General features: G+C 40.2%; 1 protein-coding gene across 5 annotated transcripts in view; it reads right to left on the bottom strand.

Moving 5' to 3' along the window:
• Window positions 1-26,089, bottom strand: part of IQSEC2 (IQ motif and Sec7 domain ArfGEF 2) — a 575,830-nt gene that overhangs the window by 279,517 nt on the left and 270,224 nt on the right. For all 5 annotated transcript variants that reach the window (XM_044060579.1, XM_044060614.1, XM_044060605.1 and 2 more), the window contains exon 3: window positions 3,351-3,743. In XM_044060579.1, the coding sequence (XP_043916514.1) occupies window positions 3,351-3,743 (393 nt within the window). The remainder of the gene's footprint in view (window positions 1-3,350; window positions 3,744-26,089) is intronic.

Below are 26,089 nucleotides of genomic sequence, written 5' to 3'. Positions count from 1 at the left end.
CAGTGAAAATGCTCCCTCAAAGTATGCAAGGTTTCTCCAAATGAATAATCCTCAGGAGGTGATGCAGACGGATAGACTCCTCTGCATCAGAATCCTCATAGGGAGGTATAGATAATTCCTGATCAGAAGAGGAATCAGAAGAAATAGAAACCTGATCTGAAGATTCATAATCAGTGTCTTGCCTAGGCCTCTTATCAGGAGGGGGTTGGCAACCCCTGATCAAGCTAATAAGGACTTCAGCCATTTTGATCATCTGTTTTTTAGGCATTGCGGCCTGTGCATGTGGCTCATGTGTCGGTTTTTTAGCCTTAGAAGTTACTTTTGTCTTTGGTTTTGCAGCTGTCGTCGGTTTGATATAAAAATGTTGAAGCCTGAATACACCCTCGGAAGCCAGTGCCTGCTCAACGGCTCCGGACCCATCCGAGGGAGATACATCCATGGGTCCAATACTTTGAGTATCTCACAGCGTGCTGGACTCCACACGGGTCTCGGTAGGGGCCTGCAACTCCAAAGTAGCAGGTATCAGGGGCTGCGAAAGCACCTCACTGAGTACCGGCGAACCGGCGACTGGCTTAGGAGAAGCTTCGTCGTCGGTTTTGGACCTCGACTGTCTGTCTCTGTTCTTTTCTTTGCATTTTTTGTGTACTCTGGTAGTCAGATTGCTATCTGATGACATTTCTGGGTAGTTAAATCTGTTTCCAAAATATTTTGAGGCAAAAATATACAGACGCTTAATAGTGCATTGGTTAAATCTAGCACAAAACTGACAGCCAGGCACGTTGTGATTAGGGCCTAGGCAAGGAATACTGTATAAATAGAAATCCTTATGAGGTATTTGCTTCCCACAAGTAATACAATTACTAACTTTTTCTGACATTGGTATGGAGCAAGAAAAAAGTTTCCCCAATGGGGTACTTAGCTTTAGTGAAGACTACGGTTCTGAAACTCGAACTCGAATATTTCAGGAGTCGGCCGACCAGCACTTGCGAAATGCTTCTGCTTTGGGCACTGCACGTCAAGAAAGACTAAAGAAAATGGCATCAGCTGCATGTTTTATACCCCTGATGACCTGACGTCATGGAAGAGGAGACAGCAACCGACGCAGGACCCAAGACTTTGGAATTCAGGTCGACTGAGGGCAACCTGCCAGCAGATTACCCAAATGTGATGACTGCAACAGTGAAACATGAAGAACATTAGGAAGAAGACTTTCACAGTTGTTTTATCTTCCTGAATGTAAGCTAAACCTATTTGTTGTAAGTAAAGACGTAAAATAACAAGTGGCACTAATTACCACACTTGTTTTCATGCCAGCATTCATATTACCGCAACCGCGAAAATCTGGTTGCGCTAATACGTAAGTACCCTATAACCAAACCTGACCCAGCAGCTATAGCCATAGTTGACTCCCTCCACTGCTGCTAAGCACTTAGTTAATTCCAATCCTACTCTTTCAAATAAGGACATTTTTGATGGGTATGGGAAAAGTGTATACCTCTGCAACTTTGAATTTCAGAATTTTCAGTTGTCAGGCTCATCTGCTAAAGTTTACACTGACATATTGTGAAAATATGAAGAATGTTTTATCTACAGTTTTTGTGAAGAAAAATCTGATTTAAACAACATAGTTTCTTGTATTGCACAGGTTGCTCATTGTTTGCAGTGTGTGTGTATGACTCTGTTGATACTTCTTCCAGGGCTTTGGCCACTGGTACAGTTTTAAGGAGGTTTGCTTGGCTGCATTCGTAAGACCTTCCAAATTATACTAAAAATTAGATTTTAAATTCTCTCTTGCACTTTTAGCTTATGTGGACATTTTGTAGAAACAACTGAGCTGTAGCAAGATTCTGTCAACAGACATTTCTGGGTGGTTCTTATGGGTGATGGGCTGATCCAGAACTACCATGAGTTATATACATTGGATAATCTGGATAATCATGCTACTTGAAGGACCTTTAAGGAGGATATAGCTGTTGTGTAAAGGTAAAAGGTCATGATATATTTTTTTTTTTTGGGGGGGGTGAGTCTTCACTTATTTTGAGTAGCTACTCAGACAGCATTTCTCCTTAGGCCTCCACTGTAAATGGGCCTTGCCCAGAGTGGTACTTCTGGCACATACAAGCACACACATAACTAAATAAATAAAATACTATTAAGTAATTAACTGTTAAGATCCCAATCAATATTCCATATAGCAAGTATATTAAAACTCCAACTAGCCTTATCTCTCATAGCATTCGTATTTCTCTAAAAAGCCTTAGACCTGGCCCATCTACTCGACAGCTGATAAACACTATTAGGTGGATTGTTTCCCCCCATACAAGCACTATTAGGTGGATTGTTTCCCCCCATACTTTGATTTTGACTCAAATGTTAGCTCTGTCCTCTTACTTCTTTGTAAATCTTGTGATCTTTGCAGAAAGGTGGTGAATTATACTTAGGTGTAGACTTATTTTACTTTGGAAAATGTATATTAATTCACATTCTCTTATTCTAGCAGTATCTCAAGTTAACAGTACTAACATTTTAAAGAGTGTCCCCAATTGTCTTTGATTATTTCTGGATTTATCCCTGATTCTATGGTCCCTCCATTTAAATCCTCATTATGGGACAGCTTTGATAAGTCGTACGTGCAGTCTGAAAAAAAAATAAAAAGTGACAGTAAACAGAGAAAAAAATAAACTTGAATTGTTTTAAATGGTAAATTGATTTTAACTAGCAAGCATCAAATAAGTCTTTTTTGGGCCATGAAGTTTTGACGGCTTACTATCACTTACTATTTTATTTTTCACCCAACTAGTGGCTAAAATACTGGTTAATATGTACAGACTGGTCAGAATGATGGAAAAGATTCAGTGCATACCTCTCAACTGTTCAGAATTTTGCAGGATGGCCAGATTTGTGCCTGATATTTTTAGTCTGTCCCTCACAACATGTGTGGTTTTCTGTCAAATCATTGAGGACTAAAGAGTTTCAAACTTCATATCTTTCAGAAAACTCATATTAACCAGCAGCCTGTTATTCTAGCAGCTAAGTTTGTAAGAACAATATTTAAAATTTGTCGTTGATTTTGGGCCTTTGTCCCCCTGTTATTTTTGGTATTGTCCACAATTCTTGACTAATAGGTTGAAAGGTATGCTTTAATGGAATGTGAAAAGTTATGAAATCCAAAATATAAAAAGTGAAAAACAGAATTGACATTGACTATGAAAGCAGTTGCACATCTAAATTTCTTTCGGGAAAAAAGCGCAGCAAATATATTAACAGTAACTGTGGTGAAAGACAGAAAAATGCAGGTTAAGAAAAATACTGTATCTTTCCATCTGAACTTCTAGAAATATGTTACCAACCTGTTTGGAGAAACTGTCTTCTAGCTCTGTAGTTTCATTTGAATATTCACCAGAGGTGTTGATAGACTCAATGTCTATTGCACTGCCAGTTGTCCCACTATACTGCAGACTCCTTTCAGACTGTGCCCGTAAACATGGCCCACGGTCATCTGACAGGGACACTGATTTGCCCTCAAAGTAACCAGATCCTTGACTCTTCTCAAACTCTTCAAATGAATACTGCATCCGCATGTTGGACAGGATAATTCGTCGTGACATGCGACTCTCAGAGGCTGAGCTGCGCAGTCGCTCAAAGTTTTTATTCATCCGATATTGCCGGAATGCAGTTTGAATAGTGCGAGCAGCACGCCGACTCAGGAAGTAGCCACCATATTTCCTTTCCAGCATTTCCACCTAAAATAACAATTCAGCTTGTTCAATGAACCAAAATAAGCATGAACAGTTATAAATGGAGGTTGAAATCTCAATATTACAGACATTTTCTACATTCAAATACCAAGTATTTCACAGAAAAACAAAATAATAAAATAAAGCAACCAAAAACAGATATGAGACTAGTAACATATAATGAATAAAACAGCATTATTGTCCCCATATCAATAAAATAAAATTAAGTTCTAGAGTAATTACATTAAATATTGTTATCCCCAAACCAAAAGACATGTTAATTACTTAGATGTTTATTTTGATGTTATTCACCATGACAAGCAATCACAAATCAAATTTTCTACCAGGAGACAATTGAAACAATGTGGGCTGTGGGCCTTTAAATGCAACAAGAAGATGAAGCTTGCAGACAGCAGACTTGGATATGATGGATATGTTAAAGCTGCACAGGCTGCTGTAATGTTGATGCTTTACTGCTATAGTAATGAGCAATAGAATAAAATCAAAGGGAAAGAATGCTATAAGGTACACAGTTATAAACAAAGCAATTTCCATTTGAACACCTGAAAGATTGATTGTATTCATTAGACAGAAAAAAGAAACTAAGGAAATATGTTTTTTTCATGTGCTCAAAAATTAGTATGCAAGCCATATTTTGACCATTCTCCAAACAAGCCTGATTTACTTACACACTACCTTGCAATTAGTAATACAAACTGGTAAATGTCGACAAAACAGATGGTTGACAGGTGTGTGAGACTGACAATGCTCTGAGTTCAGGAATATGCCCCTTCCCTTGGGATTGTGTGATGTCAGAGTTAGTACATATAATTAGCAGGAGATGTGAGGTTCAAGGGGGATTGCACTCCTGCAAAAAATAGTAGTTTTCTTTTGCATAGTCAGAGACTGTGCCTTGGAGCATGCACCTTACGGTGCCCGTTTTTTCTTTTTTATCTTTTGCAGTCAATGTTTTTAATGTTGATCTTTTTTTTCACCTTTTGCAGTCAATGTTTTTAATTGGTAACTTGTTCATGGATGGCATGTTCCATGGCAAGTGGCACTATTGGTCTGTTATAGGGTAATTGGTGCTGTGTTAGTATGATGGTGTTAGGTGGTATTATTATCTAGTAAGTCATTGGTGAGTGATACATTTGGATGGTTTTGGAGTTTGTGAGGGTGGCCTGTAACATGCTACAATTTGCAGAGCAGTCTTGCCCTGGCCTGTAACATGCCAGATGGTCTTGCAGATGGTGCTGAGCACCCTTGCCTCTGATGGTCTGGGTGGGTGTGTGTCTTGCTGCTGATTCCTCCTTTCAGGTGTCTATCTTGATTTTGGTTCCGATTTTGGGGAGGATTTGGATGATAAGAGGTAGAGGTAAAAACGATGGGGGCTGAGGCAACAGTATAGTGCTGGGTGCTCTGTCACTGCACAGACATCTGTTTAGCCCGATGCTGAGAGAAGGGCCTTTTAGAATTCATTGATCTCCATACTGAGTGCTTTTTAGCATTACCCTTAGTTTTTTTTTTTTTTTGGTTCTTTTTAGGTTTTTAGTTTTAAATTTGAGCCTTGCCTAAAAAGGCACTATGGGGGGGCAAGAGCCTTTATGGGTGATATCCCCAATTTGCGAATATCGCAAAGCCCAGGTGCAGTCCAGGTGTCCCCAGCATGGCTATGCAGCCATCCCATCATCCCAGGCAGACGAACCTTGGATCCCCTTTATGAAACCTTTATTTATTGCTGGATGGTAATCATTCTGCTGATATCTTTATCTCTTGGCATCATTCTTGGTGAAGGTCTAGGTCATACCTGTCTGGGGGTCATGGTCTGAGAGCTCTTCTCTAAATCTTTTTCACATCATCCAATGAGGTTCATGTGGTCAGGTACTCAAGTAGGACAATGACTGAGTAACATTTGTACCAATGGGTGAGATTTGTGCCTGCTGTTGAGCTGCCTGAGTTAACTGCGTTGTGTTCGACAGGCAGCTTTACTGCCTCGAGCTTACTGTGACATTCTGACCAGTCCCTTACACACCAGTCTGGAGTCTGGGGAGTCAGTGCGTGTCTTACTATTGAGTCAGTGGGCCATAGCTGGTCATTGTGTTTGTTGTAAGGGCTGTGACTGTGACACTTTGCAGGTGTTGTGGTGTGAGGTGGGTGTTGTGTGGGTGAGGTGGGGGTGTTTGGTGGTGGCTTTTTGGGCCTCTGCTTTAGATTTTTGATTTTTTTGATCAGAGTGTGCTGTCTTGTCTTGTGTTTGTGTGTGTGATGTTTATGTGTATGATGGTGTGAGACTGGGTCTATAGTGTGTGTGTGTGGTATAGGTCTTCTCCCTCTCTTCTGTCCAGTGCAGTGTAAGTTTCTATCTCCTCAGTTTGGCGTTTAGTTTACCGTGCAAAGTTTATTTGTGTGCATGAGGGAGAGAGGAGGGGAGAGGAGTGTAACATTGTTCAGATGCCATGAGGCTCAATATTTTAAGCAGCATACAGGGAGGACACACTAGACACTTAGAGGATCCCTACTAGAAAAGGACTAGACAAAACAAAAACTAAACAAAGAAGGGATGGGATGGGGGGGGAAATGGGGGTTTGCCTTTTTTTTTTGCTTGCTATAAGGTGCCGTATCAAGGTAATAAGTACTGTAGGAGCAAGTGCTAGGTTTAACAGAGATAGAAGTTAACAGATAGTGAAAGAGAGGTAGAGATTTGAGTTTTAGGTATTAGAGAAAGTGCTAGTAACAGGATGCTTAAAAGGTAAGATTGAAAAGAATGCTGCATAGTAGAGAAGAGAGAGATAAGTAAGTAGAGAATGTGAGTTTTAGTTTTGAAAAAGTTAAAAAGTAGTGGAGAGTTACTTTATTTTAATTTTAAAAGTCAGCAAGAAGGGACTGGGTTTTTTTTTTTATTTTGGTACTATGAAATACTGATGATGACCAATAAATTTATAAAATTGAAGGGGGATTTCAAAGTGGATTTCAAAAGTGATGGTTTCACATAAGCCAGTGAAAGTAGAGAGAAGAGAGAGATAATGAGATATATAATAGTAGAGGCGGCAGATAGGTGCAGTGAATTACAGTGACATTTTAACAAGGGTGGGAGAAATGAGAAAAAACCTGAAAAAAAATTCTGCCTGACTCAGTGGTCTCTTTTTGAAGTTTCTTTGAAGTTTTAATATGCTGTTAAAAATGCAATAAAAGCAAAAAACACAAGAAACAAAAAAAAGAAACAAACTACAATATATTCAAACCATAGCAGAATACAAAAAAATAACAGAAAACTAACCTTTCCTTCACAGCAAAGTGTAGCAGAGTCTGGATGAGCCTTTCTGGTAAAGCCAGGTAATGTTGATCTAATGAAGTTTAGGTTAACTTTGGTAGCTCTATCCACCAATACATCAAAGGGGTCCATATCAGTGGTAGAGAGCATGTGCTTGGTTGACATCTGTTTAGCCAACCATTTATCATCAACTAAACAGCTGATCAACATGTGTAGGTGAGACTGAACAATTCCCAGGGTTGGGGAATACACCCGTACCCCATGTTTGTGTGATCTCAGAGTTAGTCTGCATAATTAGCAGTATGTACTGTGCAAGGAATCCATTACTTGTTTAGACATCTTAATTGAAAAGAATGACAACAGACTTGCTTCTAGGATTCATAAACCAAACTAAGAAGATACTTTGCAGTGTGGAGGGTGTAAAGCTCACGCCTCAAAATATGTTATGTACCTAGTTCACTAATAAAAATCGAACTGTAATATATGTAATACAAAATAATAAAATAGAAAACAGTAGGTATTACATGGTCTCATTTTTTTTATATCACAAAAACCTGGCATTTTAACAGGGGTGTGTGTACACTTTTTATATCCACTGTATAATCAGGTTATTTGGAGCAAGGGAGTGGTTACAGAGGATGGTTCTGTTAAGAGCAATAAACTCATTCCTTTAACCAAGACCCTCTTCCCCCTTAAAACCATAGTGCAAACTGAGACTGTGCTACCTTAGAACTGAAATTAAAAGCTAGAGACAAATTAAAATATATAGTATAAGAACTTGTTAAGGCTAACTTACTACTCCAAACTTTATTAATTAAGAAACCAACTCACTAACAAAATGACTAACAAATTAACTAACAGAAAGATCTACCACTAGACATCTATCAGAATAAATATTAATAACTTATAAACTGAAACAATTTTAACAAAGATCGCTTTCGTACCAAATAAATACTTCATCAGGTTTGTGTGTAAAAAACATATCATAAAATTAAGGAACATGTGTATAAATCTATAAGTGAACACCTAAGTAGGCTGAAAACCATAGCTATGATTGCTAAGGTGGAAATCCAGTGAAAAAAATAAAAATAAAGCATTAAGGCCCTGGGGATCGGTTCAAGTGTGGAATCTAACTAAGAAAGCACTTAGTTTGAGTAAAAGTATCAGAAAACAGCATCAGTGTCAGTTATTTTCATTGTAAAATATTTACAATGTTTAATATTTGTTTATAACAACATTACCATGCATAACATTAGCATATGATGTCAGCATTAATCAGTACCATATCAGACTTTTAATAGTCTTAGTTTAAAAGTCTAATAGTCTTTTAAACAGTGGGGCAGTTTTCTGAGTTCTAGTATGCTTTTTATGGAGCAATAATAATAAAGCCCCAGTTTTCTAAAATAGTTCAGTTTCAGCTGCCACAGTACTTCACATTTTTCTAAAAGATTACTGGACTTCACACCGTCACCACTGCAAAGTTTCTTATTGGTTTGTTTTTGGACCCACTATAGGTTACATACTGGGTTTTACGATACCACTGATTTTTTTAGGATTCATAAACCTATGTGCTGCAATTCTTATATACATTTTTCAAGTTGTCATCCTATGCATACTAAATGTGGAATAGTGAAAAGTCAACTTATTAGGATTTCTAGATTGACCTTAGAAGACACCCAGTTTCATATGGAAGTATGGACAGTAGTGCACGTTTCTGGAGAGGAAATAGCCAAGAAATTCTTGGATGAAATAGTGAATGGCATACATTCTGGGAAAATATAGATTTTAGTCCCATTTTATAAGGGGGCTTTTGTAGCATCAAAAGAGAGGAACTGGGAGACTGGATTTGGGTGATGGTAATCATTTCCCAATTACTCCTTTTGTTACCCCTTACTCAGTTAATGGTAAGGCTTCTTCTTTTTCTTTTGGCTGCTCCCATTAAGGATCACCACAGCAGATCAACTGTTTCCATTTCTTCCTGTCCTATGCATCTTGCTCTGTCACACCAGCCACCTGCATGTCCTCTCGCACCACATCCATAAACCTTATCTTAGGCCTTCCTCTTTTCCTGTTATCTGGCAGCTTCATCCTTAGCATCTTTTTCCCAATACACTCTGCATCCCTCTTCAGCACATGTCCAAAGCAATGTAATCTTGCCTCTCTGGCTTTGTCTCCAAACCTTCCAACCTGGGCTGACCCTCTAATATACTTATTCCTAATCCTGTCAATCCTCGTCACACCCAGTGCAAATCTTAACATCTTCAACTCTGCCATGTCAAGCTCTGACTCCTTCCTTTTTGTCAATGCCATTGTCTCCAACCCAAATATCATAGCTGATCTCACTACCCTCTTGTAGACCTTCCATTTCACTCTTACTGGTACTCGTCTGTCACAAATCACTCCTGACACTCTTCTCCACCCATTCCATCCTGCCTGTAGTCTCTTCTTCACCTCTCTTCCACACTCACCATTACTCTGAACTGTTGATCCCAAGTACTTAAACTCATCCACCTTCACCACTTCTACTCCCTGCATCCTCACCATTCCTCTACCCTCCCTCTCATTCACACACACATATTCTGTCTTAGTCCTGCTGACCTTTATTCCTCTTCTCTCTAGAGCATATCTCCACCTCTCCAGGGTCTCCTCCAACTGTTCCCTACTCTCACTACAGATCATAATGTCAACTGCAAACATCATAATCCACAGGGACTCCTGTCTGATCTCATCTGTCAACCTGTCCATCATCATTGCAAATAAGAAAGGGCTCAGAGCTGATCCTTGATGTAATCCCACCTCCACCTTAAACGCATCCGTCACTCCCACCGCAGACCTCACCGCTGTCACACTACCCTTGTACATATCCTGTACCACTCTTAAATACTTCTCTGACAGTCCCGACTTCCTCATATAATACCAAAACTCCTCTCTAGGCACCCTGTCATATGCCATCTCTAAATCCATGAAGACACAATGCAACTCCTTCTGACCTTCTCTGTACTTCTCCATCGACACTCTCAGAGGAAACATCGCATCTGTAGTGCTCTTTCCTGACATGAAACCATACTGCTGATCACTAATCATCACCTCCCTTCTTAACCCAGCTTCCACTACTCTTTCCCATAACTTCATGCTGTGACTGATCAGTTTAATCCCTCTGTAGTTACTACAGCTCTGCACATCACCCTTATTCTTATAAATCGGTATCAAAAGACTTTTTCTCCATTCCTCGGGCATCCTCTCACTTTCCAAGATTTCATTAAACAATCTAGTTAAAAACTCCACTGCCATTTCACCTAAACACCTCCATGCTTCCACAGGTATGTCATCTGGACCAACAGCCTTTCTGTTCTTCATCCTCTTCATAGCTATCCTTACTTCCTCCTTGCTAATCCACTGCACTTCATGATTCACTATCCGCACATCATCCAACCTTCTCTCCCCCTCATTCTCTTCATTCATCAACCCCTCAAAGTACTCTTTCCATCTGCTCAACACACACTCCTCACTTGTGAGTATGTTTCCCTCATTATCCTTTATCACCCTTACCTGCTGCACATCTTTCCTAGCTCAGTTCCCTCTGTCTAGCTATCGGTACAGGTCCTTTTCTCCCTCCTTAGTGTCCAACCTTTTATACAACTCTTCATACGCCTTATCCTTAGCTTTCGCCATCTCTCTCTTTGTCATGCACCTCATCTCCTTATACTCTTATCTACTTTCTTCATCTCTTTGACAGTCCCACTTCTTCTTTGCCAACCTCTTTCTCTGTATACTCTCCTGTACTTCTTCATTCCACCACCAGGTCTCCTTGTTCTCCTTCCTCTTTCCAGATGTCACACCAAGCACCTTTCTAGCCATCTCTCTTACTATCTCTTCTGTAATTACCCAGCTATTTGGTAACTCTTCACTGCCACCCAGTGCCTGTCTTAACTCTTCCCTGAACATCACCTCACAATTACCCTTTTTCAGTTTCCACCATTTGATCCTTGGTGCTTCCCTCACACTCATCCTCCTCTTCTTGATCACCAATGTCATCCTACAAACCACCATCCTATGCTGCCTAACTACACTTTCCCCTGCCACCACTTTACAGTCTCCAATCTCCTTCAGACTGGCCCTTCTACATAAAATATAATCCACCTGTGTGCATCTTCCTCCACTCTTGTATGTCACCCTATGCTCCTCCCTCTTGTTAAAATACGTATTCAAAACAGCCATGTCCATCCTTTTCGCAAAATCCACTACCATCTGACCTTCTGCATTCCTTTGCTTAACACCATACCTACCCATCACTTCCTCATCCCTTCTCTTTCCTTCACCAACATGCCCATTGAAATCTGCTCCAATCACCTCTCTCTCTCACCCTTGGGTACAGTCATCACCACTTCATCCAACTCACTCCAAAATTTTTCTTTCTCATTCATCGCACAACCAACTTGTGGAGCATATGCACTAACAGCATTCATCATTACACCATCAATTTCCAGCTTCATAAACATCACTCTATCCGACACTCTTTTCACCTCCAAAACACTCTTAGCATACTGTTCCTTCAGGATAATGCCTATGCCATTTCTCCTCCCATCCACACCATGATAAATCAATTTGAAACCACCTAACCTTGCTCCCCTTCCATCTGGTCTCTTGCATACACAATATACCAACATTCCTTCGGTTCATCATATCAGCTAGCTCTCTCCCTATAAAAGTCATACTGCCAACATTCAAAGTTCTGACCCTCACTATCACAGTTCTAGCCTTTATCTGCCTTTGGGCATGCCTTCCCCCTCTTCTCCTCCTTCGGCCAACAGTAGCCCAATTTCCGCCAGCACCCTGTTGGCCAACAGTACTGGTGGTGGTTGTTGTTAACCTGGGCCTCAACCGATTCGGTATGTATTTCTCTACTGTTTTCTGCATGTATGATTTGGCAAATTTTACATCAGATGCCCTTCCTGACACAACCCTCCCCATTTGTCCGGGCTTGGGACCAGCACAAAGAAATGCACTGGCTTGTGCATCCCCAGTGGCTGGGCTATAGGTGGGGTTTTGAGGAAACATTGGAAGATTTTTGAACAACTCAACATCCCCCTTGATTTGATCAGTGCGGACCCAATGGTCATATACAGTAAGAGGTCAACATCAAAAATATTTTGGAGAGACCTATAGGGGTCAGAACAAACAGTTCTAAATCCACTGGGAAATGTGGCAACTGCAGTCAATGCCATTATATTAATACTACTAGTGGAGGGGAGGTATATAACAAAATGTTAATGTGGATAAAACTGGAAAGATGTAATTGTTATATGTTTGCCATGGTATTCCTGGTTACCTGTGCAACACGTCCCTCTTTTTATATAGGTATGACTGACATCCCTTTATGTAATAGGATTTATCAACATAGCAACCCGCGGTGGTGGTGCTGCGGTAGCGTTGTCGCCTCACAGTCAGACGCTGTCTGGTTTGATTCTCAGCTAGAGCGTCTTCTGTGTGGAGACATGCGTGAATGGGCGTACCTTCGTTGAAGGTTGTGCGTCAGGGCTGGTAACTTGGCACGTAAAAATCAACTACCAAACATTAGCGGACTGGAGTTCCGCTGGGGCGACCGCTAACTGGGAAAAGCCAAAAGACACAACAACAACAACATTATTGCATTAGCAAATTAGATTTTAAGAATGCATTAACAAAGCATTCTAGTGAATGCCAAAATTTTGATTGATTTGTGTTGATCATTTTAGAGAAGATGGGATGTCCAAGACAGAGGAGGGCACTGGAAAGGACTTTTGAACCAGAGAAAAACAATATGGCAACTTAGGACAAATGCCCCAAGACCACCTGGCATTAACAATTCAATTTGTATTTTTCATATGCTTAAGCTGAGGTAAATAGGATCTGACTTGCTGAGGTGCAGTGGACAGAAAATGTATTAAAACATGATATTTTTATAAGTTGGTTTTACTTTGATTTTGTATTTATAAAGTTTTTTTTAATTCTAATTTTCATTCTTTGATTAGACTTAGGTAGACTTAGGTAAACAGATGAAGTTCAGACAGTTTAATGAATTTTATTTTTTGATTGGTTAACATTTGTCACATTATTATTAATGTTTTTAAAGAGGGTGATGTATATTCATTGTTTTTAGTTCCAATGAAGTCCTACTAATTGTATGGGACAAAAGTGCCTAACTAAATGTATTCATTAAACAGTGGCATAACTCTCAACCTTCCATTTCCAAAATGAGGAAGACTGCCTCTCATAATGTGGCACAAGTTCGCAAAATGTAGAACACTTCCTAACAGCTTACTAACAACTTCAACTAGGAAGCTCACAGGATGGTTAAATGTGCTACTTTATATACATTTAAAATTTTACCCACAAGGGGTATTAACGAAGATAATTAACACAATAGCTCCACGCAACCAACCAAGTAGTGTCAAAGTAGAAGCAAAAACTGAGGAACCAAACAGAAATACTCTCCCAAATCACAATGAATTTATTGTACGACTTAGCGCTTTCACCTTACAAGGCATCTTCAGAGTCTTCTGTAAGGTGAAAGCGCTAAGTCGTACAATAAATTCATTGTGATTTGGGAGAGTATTTCTGTTTGGTTCCTCAGTTTTTGCTTCTACTTTGACACTACTTGGTTGGTTGGTTGCCGGGTTGCAGTGGCCGTGGAGCTATTGTGTTAAACATTTAAAATTTTCTTTTGATGAATTAGTATGATTTAACACTATTTACCAAAGATAACAATTAAAAAATTCATAACACTGAATGTGTGACAGACCCTTTCAGTGTGGAAGTTTGAGGAACATGGGCTTTATAAGACCCAAAATGAGGAATGTTCCTTGTAATGAGGTACACTTGAGAGGTATGAATAGTGGTTTATTTGCAGTACAGTTGTTGCTGTTTGACTTTATAGACTTCAGATGTTGTTTTGTGGTCATTAGTCTTTGTTCATATCTGCTGGAACTAAACATTTTTTGTTTTTGGTATAATTATCAGGGGATGTGTGGGTGCAGCTCCCCACATAGGGTGTGCAGTGGGGCTTGCCCCCCGTAAAAAACATTTTATTTGTTTTTTTTTTGGCATATGCCAAGGCTGCTTCTGGGAGCATGTATAGTTTTTTGTCAACATACGCAGTTTTGAAGTAAAGACACTGATATTTAGTGCGTCAAAGTGGGTGTATTTAATATACATGAATACACCTATATCTATACCTATCTATCTATCTTTGTAGGCAGCTTGATAGCTATACACACATGTATGTACACACACACACACACACACACATATATATATATATATATATATATATATATATATATATGTTTGTGTGCATATATATTATACGCAGTACACACATACACAAGCATGCATATGTATACTGTAACATTTTACCTGTGTAAAATTTGGAAAGGGTGGATTATGTCTTCAAATGCATGTAAACTGTAACTTGTGACTTTAAAATCATCACAAGAATTAGTAAGGTCATGTATTCAATTAAACAGGGTAATGGAAAACAAACTGACTTTTAGGGCTGTACAAAAGAGTAGAGCCCACAATCAGGAAGTCAGGAAATTAGTTCCTTCAGTAGAAGGAATACTGTGGGTTAGAATCATAATTCTTGGATCGGTTAGATGCCATTTTGGGTCTTTGCTGTATGTGGCCTAAAGGAAGATCAGGTGAAGTTTTTTTGCAGAGCTGGAAGGAAACCGACCTGATGCCTCTAACTCTGAACTGTTACCTACAGTCTGGTTGCGTAGGAACGAAATGGGTGGAGTTACCTCTAAAGACAGAAAACTGGGATATAAGGTACTGTGTAAACAATGTAAATATCTTATAGACTTAGAAAAGCATAGTAGGCCATTTTCCTTTCAACTTTAAAACTTGTGCTTTTATATATCTCTGCCTCTAGTGTAGTTAAGAGTTGACAGTAAAGATACAACAGCTTGGGGTGGCAATTAAGCTTCTTGAAGGTCAGTATGCTGTAAGCTTGATGATCGAACTTTCAAACCAGTTAGAAAGTCACAGATATTCCTGTCCCAAAATATTTTTAAGGTGTTTCTGACTAACAAACAGAATCATGAAAAGACTGAAATGAGCAATTGTTAAAGACGAAATAACATCTGCATGTATGGCATGTCAGACTGTTTTGCAGTTGCTGAAATTAATGATTCAGTGATTCACTGTACTGGAGGAACTGGGAATGCTATTCATTAATTCTCTCTGTGATTACCTACTTATCCAGATGTGTGTGTGTGTGTGTGTGTGTGTGTGTGTGTGTGTGTGTGTGTGTGTGTGTGTGTGTGTGTGTGTGTGTTGGGGGGGGCAGGGTTAGAATTCTATCTTTAGAGTCAGTGGGCACAAATCAAGGGAACTAATCCTGTATGGGGATCTGATCCATCACAGGATGGGAATGTTATTGCATGCATTAATATTCACTGTGACAAATCAAATAATCCTATGTGGGTTTTTTATTGTTCATAGGTTGGTACTAGGCTATCGGCCCTAGGGTCTATACAAGCCTAGCCGTAACAATTCCCTGGCCATTTCTTCCCACACTATTTACATAATATACATATGTGGTCTTCCACTACTTTTGTATTTCAAGCACTCCAGATGAGGAGTTATTGCCATGGTACAGAAGCAACACTTAAGTGTGCATCTAACAGTTACCCCATTATTAGAATTATAAATGTCATGACAGCAACAACACTTCACCAATAAATACAAAGAATAACAAAAAAATAAGGAGCCAAAGACACAACGTGGAAACACCCACAAAAAAAGCCCCATCCCAGTTAAGACAATGATATACATTTCCGTACATTATCTAAACTTTAAAATTACACACTGACATTTAAATCTAAATTCGTGCCATTAGGTTGTAAAGTTCTATAATTAATAATAAACCTAGCTTCCATTTGCAGTAAAGTATATGCAAAATCAATTCCCCATATTGTTATGGGGTTTAGCTAGAACACTAAAGAAAAAAGTACTATCAGATCCCACATGTACTAAATGGAAATGTTGAGCAACAGGACTGTCTAAACTGCAGTTTGTAATATCCCCTAACTGCTCTAAAATCCTCGTTTTAACCATTCTCTTAGTTTGCCCCACGTACCATTTAATAGATGTACATCCACATCCTGTAATGTATATAACTCCACAAGAATGTCAATCAAACTGATCAAAGACTATGTACCTTTTTCTATTAGTTTTATTGCCAGTTAAATGTTTCATTATTCCACAAACTTTACACCTCCTACAGGGAAAGGAGCCCAAGTGGGTCCCCCCACTTGTGGCTTCCTTAAATTCAAAATTTCTTTTAAATTCAAAAACCTCCCATATGAAAAGTTATTATTTTGGTGAAAAAACGTACCTATCACCTCATCCTGACAAATAATAAGCCATAAGTTTTTAACTACCCTTGTCAACAAATTCCAAAACTGAGAAAATCTACTAACAAAATAGATATTCCTCTCACTGTTCTCCAATTCATCCCTTGGATGTTGGCTGGATGTTTCTTGCTTGTCCAAATCCTATGCCTATTGCCACCCCTCAACAGCTTAGCCTGAGTCTTAGTTATAACATTCATAGAATACCCCCTACTCAACAATTTCTTTTTCACTTTACCAAACTTCTTTTCTAACTGTGATTTCTCTGACGTGTTATTCAAAATTCATGTTAATTGCCCATAGGGTAATAAATTCAATAAATGTGAGGGATGCATGCTGTCTGCACACAAGAAATTGTTCACAGCTGTACTTTTCATATATGGTCTACATTTCACCTGTCTACATGTCAAGAAAATGCATAACCTAACTATACAGCCTGTATGTAAATCATAAACCAAAATAATTCTTACTCAACTCTTCCATGAATCCCTCAAATTCACTCATGTCCCCCTTGCAAATAAAAATTAAGTAATCTATGTGTCTCTTGTAAATAACTAGGTGATAGGTAAGATTTTTCCAAAAAGAATAACTTTTTTCATATGGGAGGTTTTTGAAATTAAAATAAATTTTGAATTTAAGGAAGCCACAAGGTGGGGGAACCCACGTGGGCTCTTTTCCCTATAGGAGGTCTAAAGTTTGTGGAATAATTCATAGGTTCATAGGTTCATAGGTTCATACTAGGCTATCTTCCCAAGGGCATTTATAAGCCTAGCCCAGAGTTTTGTGGCTTTCGCCACCCCTTTAGTTTGAAGGATACTATGCCCATTATTTTGCTGTGTCTCTGTCAAGCAGTGACACTGAGATAATCCCTGGGGTATATCTGCGATCTCCCATCCATTGGTCAAGATTTCTCTTGAACAAGGCCAGTGAGGTGCTCTGCCTCACATGTACCGGGATTTTGTTCCACAGCATAGGGAGTCTCTGGGTGATGAATCTGTCCCTCCAGCACGTCCTATTAATAACCGTGTCAAGGTTTAAGTCTCCCGCCCTTGTAGTTCTGAGGGATCTAGATTTTTTGAGGTGAAGCATGTTCATCAATTCTGGGTTGGACATGGCCTTGTATGTCAGGCACAGGTCACCTCTGAGCAGACGGTAAGCGACTGAATAGAGCTGGAGTTCCTTCAGTCGGGCAGCATAAGACATATTTTTGAGACCCTTTATCCTTTTGGTGAGGAACGTTCGGGGCCTTTCCAGTTGCTGCAGGTGTCGGGTCAGATACATTCTGAATGGGGCATTGTACTCAATCATCGGTCTGATGAGTGATGAGTACAGGGGGACGATGACCTCCCTTGATCTAGATGTGAATCCCTTCATGATCAGGTGGGCAATGTAGAAGGTCTTCCTAACTACTTTGGCAACGTGAGTGTCAAACGAAAGGTTACTGTCAACATGGGCCCCCAGATCCCTGATAACCTCTTCTGTGCTCAGTGGATTGCCACCTATATGGTAGCTAGGCATAACCTTGTTTTTCCCGAAGGGTATGACTATGCATTTTTTGGTGTTTAACTTTAGTCCATGGCTCTGGCACCAGTTATCCGTTTCTATGAGACCCTTCTGAAGGATATCTGTGTCAGATGTGTTCTCGACTATGGCACCCAGTTTGCAGTCATCTGCAAATTTTGTCAGCCATAACCCTCCTGTGTTTGCTTGTACTTCTGAAAAGTAGATGCCGAACAAGAGTGGGCCCAGGACAGAGTCCTGTGGGACACCACTTGTGACAGGCTTTGAGTCTGACATGGCGCCAGCAACTCTGACCCTGTGGGTTCTGTCACTTAGCCAGTTTGCTACCCATCTTGTGACGTATGGGTTTACATTTAAGCTGATGAGTTTTTCAATGATACCTGAGTGGGGTATTGTGTCGAAAGCCTTTGCCAGGTCGAGGTAGGCTGTGTGGACTGCCTTTCCCTCATCAATGGCCTTGGTGACTGTTTCGAAAGTCAACCAAGTTTAAAAGGCATGATCTGCCTTTGACAAAGCCAAACTGGGTTGGATCCAAAGTCTGCAAGTCCCTATGTCTTTATTTATGAGTTCCATTATGATCCTCTCCATAGCTTTGCAGATCAGGCTTGTCAAGCTGATGGGACGGTAATTTCCAGGGTCGGTGGAGGCACCGCCTTTGTGAAGTGGGACCACAGTTGCCGTACGCCACTCCTTGGGTACATATCCTGAGGTGAGGCTAAGATTAAACAGCTGTCCTAACTGCGGGTTTAATTCCTCATTGAGTTCGTGGAGCACACAACCGGGGACACCATCTGGTCCCATGGATGCTGTTGTTTTCGCCTTGGAGAGAGCAGTTCTCACCTGAGCGTTAGAGATGTTTGGGGGGCTACAATCCTCTGGTATAGATATCTCTCCTTTTGGGGGGGGAGAAGTTTGCACTGAACCTGTCAGCCAGTATGTTGGCAATGTCTGTAGGTTCAGTGATTTTTACATCATTTTGAACTAATTCTGAGCATATCTGTGAGTTTCCTCCCAGGTTTCTGACATAGCCAAAGAAGGCCTTATGATTGTCTTTTGAGTCCTTAGTGATTTTTCTCTCAAAATTTGCCTTGGATGATTTTATGAGAGATCGTAGTTTTTTACTTATAATGATCAAAGGTGTCTTACCTTTTAGGGATTTTGCTCTATCTTGTAGTAGCTTCCTCCTTTTGTTGTAGAGCTTGTTTATGGCTGGGGTCCACCAGACTGGACGCTTGCCTTTGGTACAAAGAGTCTTTGTTTTGTTTGGGATTGCCTGATCCATGCAGTCCTGTAGGTGCTGGTAGAAGGCATTTGTAAGTGATTCAGCGGCTTGAGTAATGGTTTCCGCGGGCTCGGGGGCCTTAAAAGAGACCACACTAGTCTTTAGAAGTGTGAAGTCGGCTTTTGAGAAGTTCTTCACTGTGGTCTTTTTTATCTCAGGTGGGGGCGGATGTGGACTTCCAGTGAGATTAGTTTATGATCTGATCTCACCAGTGAGGGGTATACTTCCGGTGTTGAACATTGTGACCCCATGTTCGTGATGATGAGATCAAGTATGTTTTCACCTCTTGTGGGGATGGTGACTAGTTGTTCCATGGCATTTGAGTTTATGAACTCTAGGAACCTTTGGGCTAGAGTGTTGGGGCTTGAGTAGTGATCCCAGTCTATATTCGGGTAGTTGAAGTCACCTAGTATGATGGTGTTTGGAGATACATTTATCCCCTCCAGTGTTTTCAGGAAAGCTATGTGAGGTTCCTGAGTTTGAGAGGGTGGCCTGTAACATGCTACAAATTGCAGAGCAGTCTTGCCTATGGTTAATTGCACCTGGATGGTCTCCGATGCATCGTGTGTTGCCACCAACCTTGAGGTGTAGGTATCTAGGCAATAAAATGAATGGAAGAAGGTACATAGCCTTTGATCAGTTTAATCACTGTTCTTGTGGAGTAATATACATTATAGGATGTGGATGTACACATCTATTAAATGGTATGTGGGACAAACTAAGAGAATGATTAAAAAGAGGATTTTAGAGCATTTAGGGGATATTACAAACTGCAGTTTAGACAGTCCTGCTGCTCAACATTTCATTCAGTACATGTGGGATCTGATAGTACTTTTTTCTTTACTGTCCTAGCTAAACCCCATAACAATAGGGAACTGATTTTGCATACACTTTACTACAAATAGAACCTAGGTTTATTAATTATAGAACTTTACAATCTATTGGTATAAATTTAGATTTAAATTTCATAGATTACTAGGCTATTAGCCCTGAGGCCCTTATAAGCCTAGCCAAGAGTTTATCCCATGTTTAGACAAGTCAACACCCAGAGCCCCTGTCCAGCAGGGACACAGGTGGAATCCCAAGAGTTTATTTTTTGTTTCCCATCAAGTTATCCAGGTTGAGCTTAAAAAGGGATAATGAGGTACTCTGCTTGATGTGGAGAGGGAGTCTATTCCACAGATGGGGGAGTCTCTGGGACACAAATCTGTCCCGCCAACAAGTCCTATTGATATCACAGACCAGGTTGAGGCCGCGAGTACAGGTTGCTTGAGTGGAGCTTGACTTGTGGATAAGCAGCAGTCCCATCAAGGCGGGGTCTGAGATTGCTTTGTATGCCAGACAGAGGTCACCTCTGAGGAGTCTGTATGAAACTGCGTAGAGGGACAGGACTTTTAGCCCATCTGTGTATGGTAGGTGTTTGAGGCCCTGGATTTTCCTGGTGAGGAACCTCTGTGGTCTCTCCAGCTGCTGCATGTGCTTTGAGAGGTACATGCCGAAGGAGGTATTGTACTCAATAATTGGCCTTATAAGGGAAGAATGCAGGGATCTTATGACCTCTTTGTCCCTGGATGAGATACCCTTACTTATGAGGTGGGCCATGCAGAAACAACGGAAGCAACATGGTGGTTAAAAGTCAGGTTGCTATCATCCTGGTGCCCAAATCCCTCACTGCTGATTCTGTACTTAGGACATTGTTATTAATGTGATAATATGTGGGGACGTCACTCTCCCCAAAGGGGATGATGATGCATTTTTTGGCATTCAGCTTGAGGCCATGTTTCTGGCACCAGTCATTTGTTTGGGTGAGCCCCTCTTGCAGGACATCCATATCACTTGGGGAATTGATGACTGCGCCCAGCTTGCAGTCATCTGCAAACTTGGTCAGCCATAGCACACTGGTTTTGGCCTGCACCTCAGAGGAGTATATCTCGAATAACAGAGGCTCCAAGACTGATCCCTGGGGTAAGCCACTCATTACGAGGTCTACTGCTTGTGGTGGCTTCCTCCATTTTGATTAGGTGGGTTCTATCAGTGAGCCAGTTTACCACCCATCTGGTAACATATGGATTGATGCCAACTTGAAAGAGTTTATCGATTATGCCCGAGTGGGGAGTAGTGTCGAAGGCATTCGCCAGGTCAAGGTTGGTGGTGTGCACCATCTTCCCCCTCATTCATGGCTTTGGTGATTGTCTCAAAGAAGTCATCCAGATTTAACAGACTTGACCTCCCCTTCACAAAGCCAAACTGTGTGGGGTCGAGTGTTTGGAGGTTGCTAATGTCCCTGTTAATGAGGTCCATGATAATCCGTTCCATGGCCTTACAGATCAGGCTAGTAAGGCTGATGGAGCTATAATTGCCTGGATCAGTGGCACTCCACCTTTGTGTAAAGGGATGACAGTGGCTGTTCTCCACTCAGCTGGGAAAAAGATGGTACTCAGGATTTGCTTGAATAGGGTGCCTAATGGTGCTACAAGTTCATGCCTGAGTTCATGTGGGATGCAGCCTGGGATGTTATCGGGTTCCATGGAGGCTGTAATTTTTGCCTTTAAGAGGGCAGTGATGACCTGTTCCCTAGAGATAAAGGGTGGGGGTCAGGTACTGGAGATGTCCTGATTTACTGATGACGGGAACAGAGGGGAGAAGTTTTCACTGAATCTGTCAGCCAGTAGATTCACTATATCTACAGCATCTGTGTATGTGCTGTCCTTGACCACCAGTTCTGAACAGATATGGGTGCTTCCTTTGAGATTGCGGACATATGTGAAGAAGGCCTTACGAGCGTCTCTAGTACATGTGGCTAATTTGGACTTTATTTATTTATTTTTATTTTACATTTATTTTACATTTGTTTACCGGGCTAGTCCAACTGGATACATGTCCATTTTCAGTGGAGGCCCGAGGAGAAAAGCTCCACTACAATACTACTAACGAGATAAAAAATTATAGCAAAATATCAAAATATCAAAACTTCGAGATATCAGAATTATACAAGTAATATGCAAAAAAAAACACAGAACTTTAAGCCAATGATCTGCTACAAAACTTCTAAACAGGTAAAAATATACAGAAGAAAAACATAGAATAGTAACACTCCAACAGGATGTGAAGTCATTTGAATACAGAATAGTGTAGTACTGGAGAATATAGGAGTTATGAACATTGTTTACTTTAAAAGCAATTTCGTTAGAGGTTGAAAATTTAAGATATATGTCATTTAGTAGAGGGAATATCAGAATCAAGTGTGGTGAAGAAAATCTAGTAGTCTAGATTTATTAAGTAAGAAGGAAAGTTAGTGAATCAAATAAAAGAGAAAAAAAGGAAATGAAGATGAAGAAGATTAGTCAGGCTTGTTGATGAAGATGATTAGTCAGGGTTTTTGCATGAGCAGAGCCAGTGGTTGGATAGGAATAGTTTTAGGTTAGTTTTAAATAGTGGGAGTGATGTTAGGGTTGTAAGGTGCTGCGGTAGTTGATTCCAAATTTTTCTAACTGAGTTGGAAAATATAAAGTCACCTGCTAAGTTATTAGATAAGGAGGTATGAATCAATACTTTGTTAGAGGAGCGTAGGTTCCTCAGATTGGTGTAAGGTTTTATGAGGGTAGAGAGCAATGGAGTGTTGTCAGGGTGATAAAGGGCATTGTGTGCAATGGTAAATTGGTTAAGCTGGATTAGGTGGGGTAGTTCAAGCCAGCCTAGTTTTTTTAGATTGTGACAGTGATGAGTCCTATATGGAGAGTTAGTGGCAAATCTGGAAATACTATTATATGCTATAGCTAGTTTGTTCAGATTAAACTTAGAAAGATTAGTAAATATGGGGAAGGCATATAATAGGGTAGAAATTAAGTGGTTCTAGCTATAGTAGTTCCGGCTTCAGGAGTTAAGAAGGATTTGATTCTAGAGAGAGCCAAGTTTTCTGTTAGTAGATTTTATTGTAGCGTTAATGTGTGTATCAAATTTTAGTTGATTATCAATTGTAATGCCTAAGAGTTTGGTATTCTGGTCTGGAGAGATAAGGGTACCATTACTAGATATAAGAGTAAAATTAGGGGAGGGAGACAAGTGAGTAGGTGTAAAAAGCAAGAGTTTTGTTTTTTTGGGGTTAAGGAGGAGACAGTGATTTGAGAACCATTGTTCTATTGTTGAGAAGGTTTTTTTGTGTGAGGGAATGAAGTTCCGACTGTGTTGAGGCTGAGCAAATGACAGAAGTGTCATCTGCATATTGAATACAAGTTGATAGAGAAGTGGTTAGGTGAAGGTCATTTATAAAAATGGAGAACAGTAGAGGACCTAAGATAGAGCCTTGAGGGACACCTATAGAGGTGGGAAGGAGATCAGAGAGATGGTTGTGCCAAAGAACTGCCTGTTTTCGATTATCCAGATAGGATGTAAACCAGTTTAAGGTTGAATTGTCTAGGGAGAGGGACTTTAAACGATGGAGGAGTAGTTGGTGATTGACCATGTCAAAGGCTTTAGACAGGTCTACAAAGAATGCTGAGGAAAGAGTATTCTTATTGCGATTATTGTTAATAGAGTCAGTAAATGATAGTAAGGCTGTGGTTGTACTATGAAATGGCCGAAAACCATGTTGGCAATTAACTAGGAGATTGTGGCTTAATAGGTGGTTAAGTAACTGTTTGTGGATACATTTCTCCATTATTTTTGCAAGAGGTGATAGTAATGCTATGGGGCGGAAGTTGGAATATTCATTAGAGTCACCTCCCTTGAAAAGAGGGATGATATGTGAGATTTTCCAGATTGATGGAATTGTACTTTCTTTTAAGGTCCTGTTAATCATTATAGAGATGGGGTAGGCAATAGCTTTTGCACCTAGTTGGAGGTATTCAGCTGGTAGTTTGTCAGCTAAGGGGGTTGTGGGTTTTAATTTTTGAAGTAAGGACATTATATAAGAGATGGGTATGGGTTTGAGGTGAAATGGCGGAGGAATTGGGTTTGGGCTTGATAGTTTGGAGGTATCGGGGCTTTGTTGGTTTGCTAGCTTTAATATAGCGGAAGTAAAGAAATTATTAAAGTCATTAGCTGTTTGTAATGGGCAGTCAGGATTTGAGCCTAAAGGATTTGGTGTGGCCACTTTCCCAGGAGATATTAGCATGTTAATGGTACTCCAGAATTTTTTTGGTTGGTGAAGGGATGATTGCTGTAGCTGAGTATAGAAGTTCTTTTTGTCCTGCAGTATAGCTTTTTTGTCATATTTCTTTGTTGCCTAAAGATAAGGTGATCAGTTGTGTTTTTTGTGGTTCACCATTTAGCCCAAGCTTTATTTCTACTAAGGATTAGATTCCTTGCAATGTTTGAGAGCCATTGGGCTGTTTTAGATTTAACTCGTATTTCACTCGTAGGTGCATGATGTTCAAGGATTGTTAGAAAAGAGTTATTAAAGAGACTAATGGCATTATCTATGGGGAGAGATTTAAGGGGTGACCAGTTGACTTGCCTAAGTTCATTTAGAAACAGATTGGGGTCAAAAAATTTTTTGTTACGGGATACTCTGACTTGGGTAGGTATGGTCATACTTGTTTTATGCCTGATAATATATGTTAGCAAGTGGTCACTAAGGTCAAATGGGAGGGTTCCAGTTGTATATTTTTTGCTGAGGACTATTTGTTAGTATCCAGTCAATGATACTTTCTTTATTATTAGGTTTGTTATTTCTTGTTGGGGAGTTAATGGTTTGAGAGAAGCCATGCAGGTTAATGAGGGTGGATGGATTGGTTTGTTTACATAAGTTCCAATCAATATTAAAGTCACCTAGTACTATTGTTTCTTGTAGAAGATTTAGAGAAAGCCAGCTTAGTAGGTGTTCTAGTGTAGTAAGGTTTTTACCTGGGGGAAGATAGGTGCAGATAATGTTGATTGTTTTATGGGGATTGAGCTGAAGTTTAGAAATAATTATTTCAACATTATTGTCCGATGGTGGTGTGTAGCTTGCTTTACTTATTTGCAATCCGGATTTATAGAGAATTGCAACCCCTCCACCTTTTTTCTTTAAGCGATCTTGTCTTAGAATATTGTAACCTGGGGGGATAACTTCGTTATCTTGTATTGAAGGTTTAAGCCATGTTTCTGTTAGGCAGAGGATATCAAACTGCTGGACATCTAGGAGAGCATGAATTAGTGGTATTTTATTACAACTGCTGCGTATGTTTAAATGGGCAATTGAGAGTGATTTGGGGGGTTTAGTAGGAGGTGTTGGTTGGATTTTAAAGTGGTGGCAGTTACTGGGTGGTGGGGATAGCTTAGGTCCAGGGTTAGGGTGGATGTCGCCATCTATTAATGCGTGGGTTAATATAGGGTTGTAATAGTGAGGAGTTTTGAAGTAGTAGTCAAAATGTTTTTTGAGGCTAAAAGTTGGGTATTTAATGTGAGAAAGACGGTGATATTTAGGTTGAAGGTAGGAGGTAGTGCAGATGGAATTGTGATATGTGGATAGAGCTAGGGGAGATGTTAGTGTTTGTTTGTGAGGGAATGTGAGAGTATAGGGAAGGGGTCCTTCATAGGAGGTCAGGAGATAGGTAGAGATAAGTGTAGTTAGGAAAGTTAGGACTAGTAAAGGATGAAATTGCTTTTGCATGATAATTGAGAATGTAATAGGTTTGCGTGAGAGGATAGTGGGAGTATAGTTTGGTAAGTAGGCGGGTAGAGGAGGGAGGAGACTATTTTAGGGGGTGGATACAGTAACAATGTGTAGTTGGTTTAGAGAAGCAAGGGGGTGTGTTTATGAGGGTTTCAATGTAGAGGTGCTAGGGGTGGGTGAGATTTGGGGGCAGGGAGGGGAGCGGAGTGAGCCCGAAGGGCGAACGGAGCGGGAAGAGACAAAAGGAGTATTGTGGCAGTGACAAAAAACAATCTATAAGGTAAGGGA

The sequence above is a fragment of the Protopterus annectens genome, chromosome 1.part0 (assembly GCF_019279795.1).
Source record: "Protopterus annectens isolate FY-2018-M chromosome 1.part0, PAN1.0, whole genome shotgun sequence".
Classification (NCBI taxonomy): domain Eukaryota; kingdom Metazoa; phylum Chordata; order Ceratodontiformes; family Protopteridae; genus Protopterus; species Protopterus annectens.
This window is presented reverse-complemented; position numbering and strand designations above follow the sequence as displayed.